This window comes from Ambystoma mexicanum, chromosome 13 (genome assembly GCF_040938575.1).
Source record: "Ambystoma mexicanum isolate Mex_15411 chromosome 13, UKY_AmexF1_1, whole genome shotgun sequence".
Lineage (NCBI taxonomy): Eukaryota > Metazoa > Chordata > Amphibia > Caudata > Ambystomatidae > Ambystoma > Ambystoma mexicanum.
The window spans coordinates 128565542-128585202 of NC_090938.1; the positions used below are offsets into that span (position 1 = coordinate 128565542).

Below are 19661 nucleotides of genomic sequence, written 5' to 3' on the forward strand. Positions count from 1 at the left end.
GGTCGCGCACCCAACCGACCTGGGGTTGCAACCAACCAGTGCGGTGACGCTCATAAGTGGGGGTACCATCCCTACGACCTCGTCATTACTGAATCCCCAGGCGGTTCTGTCCTTGGAGGTGCTAAATACGGTACAGAAGCTGTTACAGCGTTTGGACACACAGATACTTCAGCCCAGTGCCCCGGCACTGCTACAGTCTACGCCACTCGTCGACGAGCCGGGCCCGGCTCCTCGCTCGACGACCAGGATTACTGCCGCTTCCCAAGCTGCAGAAGATCGCCCTCGCCCACAAAAAGGAGAACTACCGGACTCTGATTCAGACTGCGAAGGGTCGGGTTCAGACATCTCACTATCCCCCTCAAGGGACCCAACATGGAACTCTGAAGCAGAAATGGAAGCTCCAAGAAGTCAGGCGCAGCCATCACCACCTGACGGCGTGGGAGCGTTCCATGCCATGATGAGTAAGGCGTGTGCTGAGTTTGGCCTAGTCCCTGAAGAGGAGAAAAAGGATTGTTTTCTTTTTGATCATATGGGCAAGAGAAGGAGATCCATATTCGCCATCCCTATTTTAGACCATGTTTGGCAAGAGGGCCTGAAGACCATGCGTCATCCGTTCTCGGAACCGGCAGTAAAAGGTTGTTTGGAGAAGAAATTCAAGGCTCTGGAATCGACTCCCAAGTGCTTGACGTCTCAACCTTTGCTGGAATCGGTGGTATCTGCGGCAGCGGCTAGAAAGGCCAGGTCTCAACATAAATGCACGACCCCACCGGACATCGAAGCCAGGAGGCAAGACGCTTTTGGCAAGAAGGTGGTGTCGGTCGGCACGACTACAGTTAAAGCAGCCAACTCCTTGGCGATTATGTCTAGGTATGACAGGGAAATGTGGCACCGACTGGCTCCTATCTTGGAGCATTTGCCCGAAGAACATAGTAAGTCTGCCATGTTGCTGGTACGGGAAGGAGAAGAGGCCTCCAACCATGCTATAAACATTGCTGTCGACCTAGCCGGTTACTAGTCATTTGGTCGAAAACCAAATGGTCGAATGACCATTTGATCGAAGTAAAATGGTCAGAAAAAAAAAGGTCGAATTTTTTTTTAATTTTATGGGGGGGGAGGGGGTTCCCCCCAACCCCCCTTTTTCTATATTAAAAAATATTTTTTAAGCAACCAAAACTAAAAAAAAATATATAAATAAATAAATTCGACCTTTTTTTTCGACCATTTTGATTCGATCAAATGGTCATTCAACCATTTATTTTCGTTCCTTTCGTCCTTTCAGAGGGGCTTTGGGTAACTCCCGGTTTGGGTCATCTAGAGACCGAGGTTTCAGCAGACCCTCCTACTCGTCCCAAGGCTACAGACGTGCGGCCCAGTCTTCTCGTAGAGGCAGAGATTACCAGACCTCCAGACAGCGGGGTGCCTACCCTTCGTCGACGAAAGATAAACAAGCCAAGAACCAACAATGACATGTTTCAGGACGTCCTGGGGAGCCGAGTGTCTCGTCAAGTCGACGAGTGGGAGCGCATAACAACAGACCAATGGGTTTTGGACACGATTCATCTGGGCCACTCTCTACAGTTCAAGGACAAGCCACCACACATTCCACCGGTGTTCTCGGCTCAGCCCCACCTTCAAATACTACTGCAGGAGGTGGCGCTTATGCTGCAGAAAGGGGCTATAGAACTGGTCCCGGTGGCAGAAAAAGGACAGGGAGTGTACTCAGATTACTTTGTCGTCAAGAAACCAAATGGAAAATGGCGTCCCATCCTGGATCTAAGAGCGCTCAACAAACTGCTCTAGAATTTAAAATTCAAAATGCTTATGCTCCAGGAGGTGATCCGATAGATACAACCCGGAGATTATTTGTCGTCGCTAGACCTTCAGGACGCATACTTCCATATCCCGATGCGTCGACGACACAAAAGATTTCTGCGGTTCGTCGTCGGACGAACCCGCTATCAATTCAGGGTCCTCCCGTTCGGACTAAAATCATCCCCCAGGACGTTCACCAAATGTCTGGCTCCAATAGCAGCCTGGTTAAGAAAGGAAGGTCACCATGTGTACCCTTATTTGGACGACTGGCTAGTGAGGGTATTGTCTCCGGAAAGGACACAAGAAAGCCTAGATGCCACCATGTCCCTCCTACAACGTTTGCGATTCGCAGTGAACTTCGACAAGTCCTCATTAAAGCCGTCAAGGACCTTGGTCTTTTTGGGGGCAGAGTTCCACACACAGTCGGGGCTGGTGAAGCCATCCCTCGAAAGGATTCACTGACTGCAACAAAAGGCATCGGAATGGCAGGTCGACACCAGAGTGTCAGTACGAAGGTACATGTCCTTGCTGGGGACCATGTCGTCCTGCATACCCTTGATCGGCAACTGTCGCCTCTTCATGAGGCCTCTTCAGGAATTCCTGGCGGATCGATGGGCACAGAGTCAAGGGCGCTGGTCGGACAAGTTGACCATCAACGGCCAGCTCGTGCAGGCTCTTCAATGGTGGAGGATTTCCATACATCTGACGAAGGGAATGCCCCTGCTGGAACCTGCGTTCTAGAGGACAGTGGTGACGGATGCTTCTCTAACTGGGTGGGGAGCTCATCTGGAGTCCCTACAGGTTCAGGGTCATTGGTCATCGGAAGAATCTGCCCTTCACATCAATCTGCTAGAGTTGAGGGCGGTGCGTTGGGCCCTGAAATCCTTTCTACCACAGATAAAGGGCTCAGTTGTGAGAATCATGACAGACAACACAACAACAATGTTTTATCTACGAAAGCAGGGAAGAACCCGCTCCAGGATCCTGTCGACGGAAGCCCAGGAGATCTGGCATTGGGCCCTCCAACACGACATACATCTGTTGGCGTTCCGCTTACCAGGATTAAAAAATGTGCAAGCAGACGCTCTCAGCGGAGAGATGAATCGTCTACACGAATGGGAACTGAACGACCAACAACTGCACCGTGTCTTTGCGAAATGGGGTCATCCGGCCCTCAATCTCTTTGCGACGAGAGACAACAAGAAATGCTCACAATACGCGAGCAGGTGGCCACAACAAGACTCGCTAGGGGACGCGTTCTCCTTCCCGTGGATGAGCAAGTTTCTGTATGCTTCCCCCCATTCCCTCTCATCCGTCGGACTCTGCAATGGATCCACAGATATCCATGTCGGGTGATCCTGTTGGCCCCGTATTGGGACAGACAAGTGTGGTTCTCCGACCTACTTCACCTTTCAGCGGCGGAACCTATGAGGTTCCAGAAGATCCCCAACCTTCTGTCTAAGGAGAAAGGGGTCGTTTGGCATCAGGACCCGAACAGCCTCAGTCTGACGGCCTGGCTTCTGATTTCTCTGAGTTTGGCGCGTAAGCGATTCCAGCGGACTGTCTTCGCATTTTGCAAGCTGAAAGGGCACCTTCCACGAACGCTTCATATTCATACAAATGGAAAAGGTTCTGCATATGGTGCGCAGGTCAACCAGGTTTGGTCCCACTGACGATCACACCGGAACAGCTCCTATCACACTTGTTGCTCCTGGCTAAAAACGGTTTATCTGTTTCATCCATAAAGGTGCATCTGGCTGCCATCTCGAGATTTACTCGGAAGAGACATTCAACTCCATTGTTCAGTGACCGCCTAGTTAAACACTTCCTTAAAGGGTTGTTTCGAACCTTTCCTCCCACGAAGAAGTTTCCTCCTATCTGGAGTCTAAACCTGGTTCTGGCAGCCCTGATGAAACCCCCTTTTGAACCAATGTCGCCGACATCATTAACATTTTTGTCTTGGAAATTGGCTTTCCTGGTGGCCATTACTTCAGCTCGACGTCTGTCAGAAATACAAGCTCTAGTGATAGACCCTGCTTATTTGAGGTTTTTCAGTAATAAAGTTGTGCTGGCCACTAACCCGCATTTCATACCTAAAGTGCCTTTCATGTTCCATAAACACGCTTCTATAGTGTTACCTACATTTTTTCCAACACCGTCTTCAGTGGCAGAGAAGACTCTCCATACATTGGACGTGAAAAGAGCTTTAAAATGTTATCTCCATCGCACTCAAAGCTTCAGAGACACGAAACAACTCTTCGTAGCTTATGGTCCTGCGGCTGAGTGTGCGCGAGCCTCAGAAGACCACGGGGAGAACTCTGTGAGGGACCGCACAGGAAGAAAGAAGCCTGTTGCAACGGAGGACCTTGCAAGGAGCCATAAATTCGACCGGTGAGTGCAACCAGAAGGGGGAACAATGGGCTAGCAGGGGGTCATAGAAACAAAGTAATGGACATTAAGATAAGCGGGAAACAAGCATTACTTTGTGAACTATCAATTTAAAGCAGATATAATGCAACTTGAATACAGAATAAAATGAAAGCAAGTTAAAGCAGTTATAAAGCATTTTGAATAGTGCATGGTGGCGAGTTAAGCCACCATGCAGTTTCAAGAGTGTGGCACATGTGAATGGAGCAAGCCTCGCTGCTAAGGAGAAGCAGTGGACTGGTGTTAAGGGAAATGCAGTCAAGGTGGGATACCAGTTGCGTGACCTGTAATGGATGGACCGTGTGGTCCGACAACTGTGCCTAGACCGGGTGCGCCCTGAATGAGAGAACCACTGAACACACTTATAAAGAAGTTTATGTTGTGCATTGACCTTTTTGGGAATTTTGAAGCCAAATGTGGTTTTGCAAAGCTGGAAGATTTGAACTCTTGGTGAAGGGACCCCTGTGTTTTATGAAGTACTTTGAACTTGGGGAGGGGGAGCTGATTGCAAGCCAAGAGCTGGAAGAAGCTCTGAACTTTATTTATGAACACTATTCATTTTGATGCTGACATCCCTACACAATGTATGCAGTTATTTGTGAGGGCAAGTATAGGTTTTGGACACAGACAGATGTTTTACTGCGCACTTCCTGACGCTATCAATCCTTAGTTTTCTTTAGGTAGTGAAATTCCACCTTAGATTAGGGCAAATTAGGCATTACTCCACCCTTCCTTTTTGAGTAAATAACATTTTGTTTAAAGAACTTGAACCTGTTTTCTGTGTCTGGCTCACGATGCCTTCACAGTAGCCACATGCTGACTACACCTGGTCTCTCAGACAGCAGTCTGGAATGTTTGTCGTACTCCAAGAATTCTCAGTATTTACGCTTGCACCCTATTCTCAAGGCATTCCATTCAACCTTCCTGTTGTAACACAGCTGTGGTGGCCCAATGTGGAAAATATGAGGTTTCTTGGGCATCAATGGTTTATTTTAATGTGTCCTGTAGGACTGCAACCAAGGCCATCAATAATTTGAATTTTCCCCCTGAGAGCCCTTTTAAACCCTGGCTTGCCTGAACTTACTTTTGCCACTGATCAGAGATCAGTTTGACCTCTTGATTTACCTTCCACTTTGCCATTACTCATGGGTGCTTATCAAACTGTAATCATTTCTTTGCATCTAATAGAAAGTGACACCTTGTGATCACTATCCCTACTGCTTCGGCACACATTGAATGGTGCTGGATCACTGTTTAATTCTAGAGATTGATGCACGCCACACATCCAGCTCCAGCGAACCAGCCGCTAATCACTCGAGGCAAGTCTGGATCTTTTAGAACCTGAAGCACTTCAGGAAAGAAAGAACAAGGATTCCATTTTGTATCAGTGGTGTGCCTTATTGCAGAGGGAGCCCCAGTGCATATGTAGCTGGGGTCACCATTGAGAAACTGCAGCATTACAGCAGGTGTACCACAGGTGCCACTGTCGGTATCACCCATCACCAACCCTCAACACACACCGGCAACAGTAGGGAAGAACCCCTAGTAGAGCCTTCGCCAAAGGTACAGAGAAAAGCAGTAATCTTGGTCATGGCTTGGCTCCGACCTCCACCTTAAGTATTTTTAACAGAGGAGCCTGGAGAGGTGGATTCTAATCACATTGGCCCTTTGATCTCTAATCCCCCCCCCAATTAGCAGCCTCTGCAGAGGCCTTAAAAGCCATCCTGTGGTGCATCGACAGTGTGCAGATGGCACTCTTGATGTACATACCTTTGATCACACATGCCCGCATCCCCGCCCTCGTCAAGGACAGTTAAGCTACCATACTGTGGTGCAGCAAGTGTGTTGCAGGCAACACTCTTTCCATAGATCAGATCAGCTTTCATCACACATTTCCATTCCCCGAAACTTTGAGTCATGTGTTATTTCCATCTCTGTCTCCTCTAATAAGAATCCGGCCAGCTTGATTACGCTATTGCAAGAACTGACGGTTGCAAGTGATAGCATGTGTGAAGGTTGTTCATTATAGTGGACCTGGCTATGTGCACACATTTGCCCTGCACATTTTTCATTTGGAATTGTGCTGTGGCACATCACGTTCCTTTAATTTAACCTTCCGAGGGATGATATCCCATAATTATGGAGGAAATGGCAATATGGACTATGACTACAGTAGTCACTTCGGTGAGAAACAGTTACTTACTGTGCCAGTAATTTAAAAATAATAAAAAGGAGTTGGGATGTTTTTCTGGCCGATTGACTTTCACACTAGGGATAACTGTACAAGATGTCGGAATGTGACAGCAACACTTTTGAATAGTATTAGATATTGGGTTGTGCATTCACTAAGCAATACAACCTAATCATCAACTTTCAGGTGATGTTCAATTCAGTCCACCTGTTCTCAGAAGCCTGTCTCCACCCTGTCAAATGATTTCTCCTCCATACTCTATTGCAGTCATGGATATAAATCGACATTCACTCAACTGTATCCCTAGTACTTCAATGTTTGCATTTTCTGTAGGTTTGTGAGTGACCTTTCTACACATTCAGACTAAAGTGCAAATGTGTTCCTGAATTCCAAGAGCCCATACAAAATGATTACACTAATTATGATGTCAAAAGGCTAACGTGGTTAAACAAGTGTTAAAAGACCTTCTTTCCTCTTCAACATACTGCGTGTCAGCATGTTCATTTGTAGGTGTTACTCAAAATGCCAAACTATTACCTAAGGTAACATCTTGTTCCTCTAGAAAGATGTGGGTATGTAAGAACATGTCTGATGGTCCTTCAGTTACATTTATGACAGTTGAAGTTATTTGCATGTTATCTCTGCTGCTGACCTTTCCAAAAACAGTGGATCATTCCATGTGGGGATTCATATTAAAACTAACATCTTGACCCATTTACTGAATGGCTGTCATGGCTTGGAATTATTATTTTTTTTATTATTTTTTTTTATTTTTGCTTAATTGAATTACAATTTTTACAAAAAAAGTTTAAACCAAGTCATACATTCCATATGTTCTTTCAGTCTTTTAGCTTATTCATTCACATTTTTTCATTGTTCATCATGTTTATCTAACATCAGAGAGCGGACAAAAAGCTACCCCCATTGCCCATCTTGTGTTCTACCCACTTGCCAAAGTATTCCACTATGTCTCTGTGTCATAATAGGCTCTACTTGCCAATATTTTTGACAGATGTAGCATACTGTGGGTTTGAGTCTTGTAATGTTTTATGCTGGAATCTTTTTTCTTTCAGGTGTAATGCAGAAAGATTCAAGATGTTCCTTTATGCAATTTTTCCTATTCTGGCCTGGGTTCCTAGGTATAGAATTAATGAAACACTTCTAGGAGATTTCTTAGCTGGTTTGAACGCAGGATTCACCTTTATCCCACAAGGTAAGGATGTTTTTCTTCACTGGTGAATACATTTTTCATGTATATATGAACCCTCTCTTCCTCTGCATGCTCCTTTTATGTTCTGTCAAAGCTGCAGGATCACAAGATGGCTGGAGACCATTTTAGAATTCACTTGTGTTTTGGTTGCACGAAGTAGAGATGAAGTATTGGCTGATCCTATGAGATAGGGTTAGAGTAAGCACTATCCAGAATATGGCTCTCCTCCTCCTCCTCCTCCTCCTCCCGTACTGCCTCCTTGGCGAGTAAAGCAGTCATTCACAGTTTCTAGGAATTGCAGTGCCAAAACCCTTTGTTCTTGGCGCTGACTTTCTTGTTTGCGGCCAATGTCATGAGGGTCATGTTTTGTTCCTCCCGAACATTTCCATCAGTTATCTCCCACTGGTATTCTTAGGTCTTCATACAGAGATTGGGCGCCTAGCAATATGCAAGAGATTGGAGCCCATGGTACGTACAATCAGATTTCCCCTCTGGTTTGGAATAAGCAAACCCATCTCTAAACCTGCCCAGGCTTTCTCTTTGGTTTCTATTTGTGCTTATACTTTGTCCTTTTCGCCACCACTTCAGGAATCTCCCAGTAGCCCAAGTTCAAAAGGATGTCGTACCATATCCTTCTCTCCCCCCTTTGTTCCTCCTCTCCTCCTCTACTTCCTATATGCAACTCTGCGCCTGTCTTCCTCCTCTCCATTGCCTCGTCTTCTCCTTTCCTCCTCCTTTCTCGCTCTGATTTTTCTCTCATCCTCTTCCTTCCCTTCTACTCTCCATTACGTCTTATGCAGTCTTGCTCCTCCTCTCTCACCTCCCTGTCCTTTTCTCCACTGAATCCCTTCTATTCACCTTCCTTTTCTTTTAATCAATCTCCCTTGCTTCTCTCCATTTCCTCATGTGCGAAACCAGAAGGTGTCTTACCCGCTAGTTCCCGGGGATCTCTCGCTCTCTCTCAGGTGGGCAGGGCACAGCCATCGCCTTTGGATCCAGACCCTGGGGGTGGACCAGTGTGGGAGGATAACCTGGGTGATTGGTCTCTGGGGAATGGGGGTGAGGCAGCTAATGGTGAGCCACAGTATTCCCCCCCTTTTTTGTTCATCTACCCATCCTATTTTGTAGGATTCTCTGAGGTCCCAACCCCCTTTTTACACAAACACTGAGCCGAGGAAGAGAGCGACTGAGAGGAACAAGACTTAGGGGGTCATTACGAGTTTAGAAGTAGCCATGGTCCTAATAGCACCATAGCTGACTCCAAACCTGTGTCCCGGTCCGTGTTGTCGGAATGGGGACTTACCGAGACATTCCGACCCGTGCAGACCCGTTGAGTCCCCATTCCGAAAACCATTCCCCATTCCCATTCGAGCCTCCATATGGGAATGGGGAAGGAGTTGATAACGGGCCTGCAAATTGCAGGCCCGTTATTAGCTCTCTGGTCCCTTAACGGGTCCCGCTAAGGGCGGCTGGTCAAACCAGCCGGCCCTAGTGAGACCCGCTAAGGGACCTCGGAATGCGGTGGTAGGAGGTTAAGGGCACCAGCATCCTTACCGGTGCCGTTAACACCCTACCGCCGTACTCGTAATGACCCCCTTACTCTCATACATCGTACCGGACATGTCCCATTAATCGGGTCAGGCAAAGTCATCCACTTGACTTCTAGTGCATACACCTGATACCAATTAGCTTTCCTCACCCGGATTACAGGCAGACCCTAAAGACACACTCTGAGCAAGGCAGAACACGAGTATGAGGTTAAGGGCACCAGCATCCTTACCGGTGCCGTTAACACCCTACCGCCGTACTCGTAATGACCCCCTTACTCTCATACATCGTACCGGACATGTCCCATTAATCGGGTCAGGCAAAGTCATCCACTTGACTTCTAGTGCATACACCTGATACCAATTAGCTTTCCTCACCCGGATTACAGGCAGACCCTAAAGACACACTCTGAGCAAGGCAGAACACGAGTATGAGCAGGACTTTCCGGGGTGAAGGCAAACCTACTGGAACAGAGCGACGGACCAGGGGGTGAGCGCAAAAACCCCAAGAGTTCCCTACTGGAGATCGTTGCCTCTGACAGGCTTTGAAAGGCATGTGGAGAAGGCCAGATCTCGCAAGTGAAGACTCCATTGTGTTTCAAGGCCCCCTGCGACCCTCCCGGGTGAGCGGCAGAGTTGGGGAGGTGAGGCCAAGCCTGTGGGCCTAACCTTGAGTCGTGAATTGGATAACATAGAACTAAGAAAGAAATGCACACAGCCGGTGAGTTGGCAAGTGACCTGAGAGACTGGTGTGTGTTAAAGAAAATGTGTTGAAGTGGTAACATTATATCGCAAGTAAAGGCTGCACAGGTGGGGATGAGACAAAAAAAGAAAGGCAGGCCTGTGAGTGAACTTAGTAAAAGGACAGCTGTGGTCCTGCGAAAGGAAGTAGCTCACTCGAAAGTTTCAGTGAAAGGTGCTTTGTTTGTAACGATAAAGCGAATGAAGTGCAAAAGCAAAGTAAGCGGAAGGATCTCCTAGTGAAGGAGAGAGTGGAAGTTGAATCCTGAACTATAAGTCGAAGTGATCTTGCGAAGGTCTGGAAAGAAAGCCACGCACATTCGAAAGTCTTCGACACCTAAAAGTGGTCTGAGCCCGTCTGAGAGACCCCCTAAGCTTATTACACTTCGGGAAGGGAGCCCCTTTGCAAGTTTTGTAGAACTTCGTGTTTGAAGAGGTCTGAACCCAACAGAGGGGGGACCTACGTGAACTTTGTGTCGAATCATTATTTGGAGGTCTGAACAGGTGACTAACGTGGAAGGCCGGGCGGGCCGAGATCCACTTTTTGGAACGGTTCATTATACGAAGAACCCGAGCCAGAGTGCCTCATCCAGCCTACAAAGACTGCCTTATTTTGTGGGGTCTAACGTGGGGAGGAAAACTGATTTACTTACCTTTATTAATTTGAACACTGATTTTTCCTTTGCATACATTTATCCTTTATACACTTTTGGTGCAAGAGATAGGGCAGGCATTAGGTTTTGTTAGATAGGCCATTTTGATTTTACGGACTCTACTCAGACTGTTTTGTTTATCATTTGATGGTCAAGACTACTCCCATCTTAGTTATAGGGCAGAGTATGAATTTTCCAAACCCCAGAAACTTTAATAAAGGTTTTACAAATTGTATCTATTGTGTCTGTGTCATACTTGTGATACCATGCCTTCCCTACACTCACCACTCCCTCATACTCTACTTGTCACATGTCTTTATCTGCCCCAACGCACTCTGACTCCAAAAACCCACAGCTCACCTCTTCTTATCAATACCAGGACTTTGATGCTGCTTCAACTAATTCTTTCTGTTTGGGAGATGTGAGTTATCTGCCCCTCAGCTAGTGCCTCAGTCCTGCTAGAGAAAACAAATGCTTGGAACACTAGCAGTTTAGGAAACTTGGCAGAGAGGAAAACCACAAGGGAAAAACCTCTCTCACAAGATGTGTAGAAAAATGAGCAAGAACACACTTCTGGAGAAAAAAAAAAACAGACACAAACTCAAAAAAAGGAATCTCTGCACCTCACCCTATTATAACCAATTAAAGATAAGAAACAAGGGACACAAATGCAAGGAGATGCTGCAAACGATGATAGGAAAAATACAACACATTGAGAATTTGCCAAGAGCTTCTTATACAGTGAGTAGTGGCTTGGATTTGCATGGGAGTACAGAAAGTTGGAAAACAGCCATCTTGGATTAGTAGCTCACAATGTTGGGAATCAGATCTTAACATTTTGGAATGAAATAGACGAGAAAGTTCCACTATTTTGGACGGTCTCTGTGTAACAAGGCAAGATGTGCCCATGCATGGCTGCAGAGTTGGTCACAGAGGCATGGTGATGGGTACAACATCCTTGGAAGAGCTGGCATCTTGATCTGTGGCTGCGACTATTGTGGCGGTAAAATCACACATGTGCACAATGTCATAGGTGCATGTATGCGAGTATCTGCTGGAGGTCATGGCAGGGTGGTGTTTGCCCTGCATCCCCTTTGAACAGAGACACCAGGCAGCATGGTTTCCTCTGCAGAGCATGACATTTCTGTGGATTGGCAGGGAGGGACCAGAATCCTGTAACCTAAACATTGCCAACCCCAGAGTGGGGGAACATGCCTGCTCCAGCCAGGTACACAAACCACTAAAGTAATGCAGAGGAAAACTGCCACACCTCATCATACCTGCCAACTAGGCGGACAAACTACAATACCAAACACACAAGATAATCATAGATGTGGAGCAAAGAAACGCAAAGACAAAGAGGTAAGAAAGAAGAAAAACGCTAACCCAACTCTAAAACCTCAATTTCCCCATGTACCTCTCATACAGAAACTCACACAACTACTCTGCACAGCAATCCGCACGTACTTCACCACACTGCAACAACAGTCAAACACCACATAACCCAGACCAACAGCACATGGGGACTCACACCGACCCTATAACCGCACTCAAGCTCAGCAGATGGTGCAAACCAAACTGAAGCTGCCAACAGGACATCACAGTTCTCACTATCCTATTCCAACTACACCCTACTAACCCCCCCATCCCTCTTTTTCATATCCGCCGGCGCGCATGGGACCCACTTCTATGGTGATGGTGCGCGGTACAAATACCTTTAACATTAAGAGCATAGAGGTGCTAGGGCAGAGCAGCGTTACTGTTTGATCAATGTCAGCTGTGCAAGAGATTTGAACATTTCTGATGATTGGATAAAAGATAGTAAACTACTGATTCCAGAGGTTTTGTGCCAAGGGCTGCTTCTCAGCTGAGCTCTCTCATATTAGAATGCAGCTGTCCTTGCAATTTAGAATTAGTTTGACAGCATGCTTTTGCCACTGTTAGGCAGAATTATATGCAGAACCCTTTGGGAACACTACACACAATTAGCACTACAAGTGACAGTACAATTTCACCTTTGGTACAAGCCTGTACTACAAAGTTATAGTGGTAGCAATAGCGGAGCAGCTAGACTTATCTCAAGAGTAAGTGAGCAGTACAAATAGTTACAAAAAGGACAGCAATTACTATGATTCAGGCAAACACTGACTCGAGGTTTCTAAGTAAAAGAATACATATTTATTTACTCAACAGTTGTATAACATTTCACTATTCTAAGCAAGTCAAAATTCACAATAAAAAAAAACACCACACCACTTTCCTTACATTCGAGACAAGTTAAGCTCACAAAATGAAGTGGGAGCAAAATGGCACCCCAGCAATTTAAAATGGAGGGAAAGACAAAGTTATTAGAAATTAGGCAACACCAACAGTTAAGTACTCTGAGTAATTTGAACAAGAGAGACTATAGTGAGGAGATCAGCTAGAAAAGGCGTAGGGCCAAAGTCAATAGGTCAAAAGTCTTTTGCTCAAGATCACACAGTTCAGGTTAGTTTGCGGTAAAGTTTGTGGCACAGATTCCGGACGAGGTTGGTTGGTAGAAAAGATAGTTCAAAGAGAAGAGAAGGACAAGCCCTCATATTGGAGAAAGATTTCAAACACTTTCACCGCGGTTGAACAAAACGCACAACCGGATTTGCACAGTACCTGCAGGCTCACGGTTCCTAAAGCGACTGTCGTACTGATCAGAAGAAGAAGTCTGGAGGGTCCTGTGCCACCCAGGGAAGAAGCCAGCAGCAGAGCAAAACAACGAATAAAAGGTGCGCTCCTAAGAACCCAAGCAGTGTCTGACCTTCCTGGCTATCCGGTCCACTGTAGCTCTGTACAGTGAATTCGACCAGAGGAGGGGTCCTGGCTTGTAGTTTGGGCGAACTGGTTGGTCCCACCAGCTCAAGGGAAGAAGTTCCTGGAGGATCTTCTCTGTCGTCGGATTCGGAGATTCAGACCTGCAGCAGGGCTTCACTGGGTGGTTCAGTCGTTGTAGGGGTCCTTTTCTTCCAGTTCGTCGTTGGTTCTTTCGTTCCAGTGGCGACTCTGCTCTTCCAGTCCCAGAGACCTGCTTTTTATGCAGTTTTCCCCCATTCATACAGACAGCCTGGCTGTCAATCACACAGTAGGGTGGCTGGCCTGGCAAGGCCAGTCCCCTTAGCCAATCAGACAAGAGTGCGACTTGGGTTACTAAGGCAACCCATGGCAGGGGTCCGAAGATCCCTCCCTCACATCCTGCCTACATAGACTATCAGATGCCTTAAGGAGGGCTTCTGTGCAGAAGCCCGCGAAAAGACAGCGAACAAAGGAATCATCCCCAGTTTGGCACGCAGAGTAAAACACGAGAAAGACTTTAACAAAAAGAAATGGCGAATAAACCCAGCTGGAACCAAAATAAAATGTATTTTGTCAAATGGGTTTATGTTCAAGACTACTATAAAAGCCTGGAACAATACCACATTTATATAATATAATCGTGGTAGGAAAGTTAGGGTAGATACCACTGCCACCAGCCAAGTCTTAAAGTTAAGGAAGCGAAACAAGGCTCGAAGAGACACAGACAAAAAGGGATAAGAATTAACCCTTTCCAGTATTCCATGTAAAATGGGATGTACTGGGTCTGCAATTTAAAGTGACTATATAAAGTTAATGGCAACTTTACCTGTTTCTGGGGGACAGTAGTCAGCCCCAGAAAAATGGAGTCAGGGGAAAGTCTCAAAGACAACCCTGTGTCACTGCACTGAAGGTGCTGTGTGACACACAAAAAAGTGGTGCACATGGAGTAGGTGAGGCTCCAGTGCCCAAGATCACATAAACAGTGAAAATACACAAGGCAAAACACATGTAAGAGTGGGAAAAAGGCTCACACTCTTACCAGGTGGAAAAAATAAACCCTAGAAATCCAGCAAAGCTGCTGGGGGACTCTTTAGGTAAGGGAAATCAGCCATTTATGAGAATTCTCCCTACAGCTGCCTATTCCCCCGGCAGGCAGCAAGCCTTCATTTGGATTACCTCCGAACAAGACAGGTCTTATGTTGTCTTCATTGTCAGCAGCCCTATCACTTAGTGCAGTGCCTGATCCAAAGGATAGTCTCCCTGCAGCTACCTTTACAAAAAACATTCATTTCTCCAGCATGGGGTCTGGCATGGATTCACATGCTCATGAATATTCCCCGTCGTCAGGCTGGGAATCCTCGGTAAAGAAAAAACCAGTATCAGTTTCGTTTCTGATCTGTCTTTCGTAGTAGTAACCAATCACTGGTCTCTGCGTCATACTGACCACAGCCAATGACTGCCCTCTACCTAAGCACCGCCTCTGGCAGCCATCTTCAGATTTTTACCGCACGTTCATGTGTTGGGATCCTCGTGCTATTGCTCTCGAGCGTTAGTGCTATTTTTTTTCACGTTTTTTCTCAAAAACTTCGTTTTTTCGGTCAAAAGAGCCTCAAGCTCCACCGACTCTCCATCCGATCAACGGGGACCCGTGTCGGATTCGTCTACGCCCCTCAAGGGTGAAGATCTCGTCGAGCTACGCTTTTGGAGGACTCCAGAAGTTTCTCAGGCCCGGTCATGGCCCAGGAGAAGGGAAGCTCGACGCCCGGAAAGCTGTTCAGGGTCTGCCCTGGATGCCAGCTGCAAAACGTCTTCAAGGAGGACGAACACTCTTTTTGTCTTTACTGCCTACATGAGGACAAGACGCACGTGGAGAAGGACTGTGCGTTTTGTGGCAACATGTCGGAGTGGACCATGAAGGACCGCCATCAACGTCTCGCCAACTGGCTGGAAGGGAAGAGCCCGTCCGGCGAGAAGAAGAGGAAGAAATCCGAGCGGTCTTCTAAGACCTTTGAGGACACCCCGGCGACGGGGGTCCAACATAAGGCCAAGCACCGCGAGTCCGCTGGCACCGGGAGCGCCGAACGGTCGGGCTCTACGGGCGCCAGGCTGGGCGCACCCTCCCCGGCACCATCAACCACGAGCCAACGCTCTGGGTCGGGTAAGAGGAAGGCCGAGCACCCGGCGAGGCTCCTGGAGAGGCCCCGGTCGAGCTCGAAGGCGGAGGTGGAGCGAGGCAGTGTCCCCCCCCTCAAGGATAAGGCGGTGAGCGCACCTAAGGTGGTGAAGGCCTTAAACCATCCGGCCAAGCCCTCTATCGAAACTGTCGCGGCGGCCCTGGCTCAGCCTGTGGAGGCTACACCAGTGGTGGCGACCTCGGGGCTCAGAGTCTCCCTGCCACCTCGGAGGGAGTCCTCTTTTGTGCCCATCGATAGGACCCCCGTGAAATCCCCCGTGGGGAAGAAAAAGGGGGGGCAGGGCGTCGTCGTAGATTCGGCCTCAACCTCGGAGGAGGAGCTGGTCGAGGTCTTAAGCCACGGCCTCGGCGTGGAAGAAGACCGGCCCGTCGGGATGGATCCCGGCGCAGGTGACGACGACATCGTCGAGGGTACCGACGGGGCCCCTGATCGCCCGTCGGATTCCCCTCTGCCAGCGCCGCGAGACAACTCGGCGGCCATTTTGTTGGCTATACAGTCCTTATGCTCAGAGATAAGGACGAGACTACCGTTGCCGACGGAACCTCTCCCGTCGGGGGACCCAGAACCGGGACCTTCTGGGGATCCCCCTACCAAGAAAAGAAGGATCCACCCTCCGCCTCCTTTTCAGCCGTCGCGCCCCTTCCAACCCTCCTCCCCGTCCACCCAAGGGGATGATACGGGGACTGACACGGCAGCGACGGGTACGGACGACGAGGTATACGACAAGGATGTACCGTCGTCGCCTCCCACCAGGGCTTCTCCGCCCGACGAGATTGGTTCGTTCCACTCCATGATCACCAGGGCATCCGAGCTTTTCCAACTCTGCCCTGAGGAGAAGAAGAAGGAAGGTTTCCTTTATCAGCGGCGCGAGGCCAAGAGGAAGACGGTCCTCGCAGTGCCTCTATTGGACGACATTTGGGATGAGGGCCTCACCCTCCTCAAGAACCCTTCCACGACGCCAGCTAGAAGAGACCGGTACGAGAAAAAGTACCGGGTCCCGGACACGGCGCCCCTGTGCCTCCGGGCGCAGCCTACCCCGGACTCCGTCGTCTCCGCGGCGGCCAGGAAAAAAGCGGGGGGGGGGGTGCGGCCTCCACATCGACTTCCCCACCGGACGGCGAGGGAAAGAAATTGGAGGCTATGAGTCATCTCGTCTGCAGCGACGACGATTAAAGCGGCCAACGCCTTGGCTATCGTGGCCCGCTACGACAGGGAGCTCTGGTACAAACTGGCTCCCCTGCTGAACTTCTTGCCGGACGACAAGAGGGCAGAGGCCCTGGAGATCCTGCAGGAAGGTGAGGTGGCTTCGGACCACGCCATTACCATTGCGACGGACATCGCCGACACTGGGTTCCGCCAGTTGGGCAACGGCGTTTGCCTTAGGCGGCGTGGATGGCTCAAGGCTACGGACTTCCGTCAAGACGTTCAGACCAGAGTCCTGGACATGCCCTTCGATGGGAACAACCTGTTTGGGAAAACAGTGGATGATTCCCTTCAGGCCATTAAAGCGGACACCGAGACGGCCCGGGCCCTTGGAGTTCTGCAACAACGACGGACGCCCTTTCGGAGCAGCGGAGGCAAGGGTGCCTCCAAAGGTTCCGGCGGCGGTTTCTCCACCTACCGTCAAGCGGCCCGCTCGTCGTCTCAGGAGGCCTACAGAGGACGAGGCAAGTCTGGCGGACCCCGCCGTCGTCGTCAAGGCGGCAAAGCCTCGTCGAAGCAGGATTGAACCGGCCGTGGGGTCGGGCCCCCACCGAAGCACCCCGGTGGGAGGCCGGCTGGCGAGCTTCGTCAGCGTGTGGGAGTCCATCTCCACCGACCGTTGGGTGCTGGACGCCTTGGCCCGGGGCCACGCGCTCGAGTTTCAAAGAAGGTGTCCGCGCGTCCCCCCCCGTGGCCAGGAAAGAACTTCACGTCTCTCAACTTCTCCTGGAGGTAAAGGCGATGCTCAGGAAGGGCGCCATCGAACTCGTCCCAAAGAGGCTTCGGGGCTCCGGAGTTTACTCGAGATACTTCCTCGTGAAGAAGAAGACGGGAGGATGGCGCCCCATCCTAGACCTGCGACGTCTGAACAAGTTCATCAAGGCGCAAAAGTTCCGGATGGTTACCCTCCAGCACGTCCTGGGTCAGCTGGAGGAAGGAGACTTCCTGTCGTCGTTGGATTTGGAGGATGCCTACTTCCATATTCCCATCCTAAAGGGGCACCGAAAATTCCTCAGGTTTGTGGTCCAAGGGCGTCATTACCAGTTCAAAGCCCTCCCCTTCGGACTACGGTCGGCACCCAGGGTGTTCACCAAGTGCCTCGCACCGGTGGCGGCGCAGCTATCCACGTCTACCCCTACCTGGACGACTGGCTCATCCGAGCCAAGACGAGGGAGCTCGCCGTGGTTCACACGGCAAGGACCGTCCAACTTCTCACGGACTTGGGATTCTCCGTGAACTACGCCAAATCCCACCTGGTACCCGCGCAAGACGCTCTGTTTCTGGGAGCGAGGCTCAACACAGTGTCCCTTCTGGCCTCCCCGTCGGAGGAGAGTACCAGGACCATCCTGGGCAAGGTGCAGCGGATGTTGGTGGCCGACGCGGCCAAGGTGAGGTCCATCAAGTCCCTCCTCGGAATGATGTCTTCCTGCATCTACCTCATTCCCATGTGCAGGCTCCGGATGCGCCCGTTGCAGGAGTTCCTGGACGCGCGCTGGATCCAAACGACGGGCAGCTTCGAGGAAAGGATCACACTCGACGAGTTTCCGACGAGCGATCCGGTGGTGGGGCACCCGCGCGCATCTGACGGCGGGCATGGACTTCCAGACCCCAGCCCACCAGGAGACAGTGACCACGGATGCCTCCCTGGAAGGGTGGGGAGCGCACACCGAAAATCTGCACGCAAGAGGCCTTTGGCTCCCGACGGAGAAATCCCTACATATCAACGTCCTGGAGCTCCGTGCAGTGTTTTGGGCCCTCAGGTCCTTCCTTCCGTCCCTCAAGGGCAAGGTGGTGAGGATCTTCACCGACAACACCACCACCATGTTTTACATCAGGAAACAGGGCGGAACCAGGTCCCCAGCACTGTCCAAGGAGGCGCAGGACCTGTGGCATTGGGCAGTTGCCCAAGGGATGTTTCTGGTGCCGTTTCATCTGGCAGGGATAAAAAACACCATCGCCGACTCACTCAGCAGGGAGCTGCGCTCGTGCCACGAGTGGGAACTATGGCATGATCTAGTGGATCGCCTCTTCCGACGGTGGGGCACACCCCAGATCGACCTGTTTGCGACGGCGACGAACTCCCAAGTGCCGGAGGTTCGCCAGCAGGTTTCCCCAGACGAGGAGCATGGGCGATGCTTTCTCGTTCCCCTGGGAGGGCCTGTTCCTCTACGCGTTCCCTCCTTTGCCACTGCTAATCCGGCTCGTCAACCAGCTCAAGAGGTCACGGTGCAGGATGATCCTCGTCGCACCTGCGTGGCCGAGGCAGATATGGTTCCCGGACCTTCTGGACTTGTCAGCGTCCCCACCAATCAAGCTGCCGGTGGACGCGGATCTACTCTCCAGGGAAGGAGGCGCCATCCTCCACCACGACCCGAAATCGCTGAACTTGCAGGCCTGGCTCCTGCAGCGCTAGAGTTTGGAGGATACGACATACCGGCCGACTGCAGAGAGGTTCTTGCAAAGGCCAGGGCGTCCTCGACTCTTAAATGCTACGGACACAAATGGAAGAGGTTTTCTGTCTGGTGCCACGCACAGAAGATTAACCCTCTACGGATTACGGCTCCCCAGGTACTGCCGTACCTGCTGACGCTGGCCAAAGCTGGACTGGCACACGCGTCCATCAAGATTCATCTTGCTGCGATCTCCCGATACACCAGAACCACGGGCCGGTCGTCCCTGTGGTCTCATCGCCTGGTGAAAGAGTTCATGAAGGGACTGTACAGATCGTTCCCGCCGGTGAGGGCGCCGGCCCCGGCGTGGGAGCTCAACGTGGTGCTGACCAAGCTCATGGGACCTCCGTTCGAGCCTCTGCACTCGGCCCCGTTGATGTTTCTGTCATGGAAAACAGCGTTTCTTGTG

General features: G+C 49.9%; 1 protein-coding gene across 3 annotated transcripts in view; it reads left to right on the top strand.

Moving 5' to 3' along the window:
• The window catches only part of SLC26A8 (solute carrier family 26 member 8), a 3396452-nt gene that overhangs the window by 621158 nt on the left and 2755633 nt on the right, over positions 1–19661 (top strand). For all 3 annotated transcript variants that reach the window (XM_069633436.1, XM_069633435.1, XM_069633437.1), the window contains exon 4: positions 7504–7643. In XM_069633436.1, coding sequence (XP_069489537.1) covers positions 7504–7643 — 140 coding nt within the window. The remainder of the gene's footprint in view (positions 1–7503; positions 7644–19661) is intronic.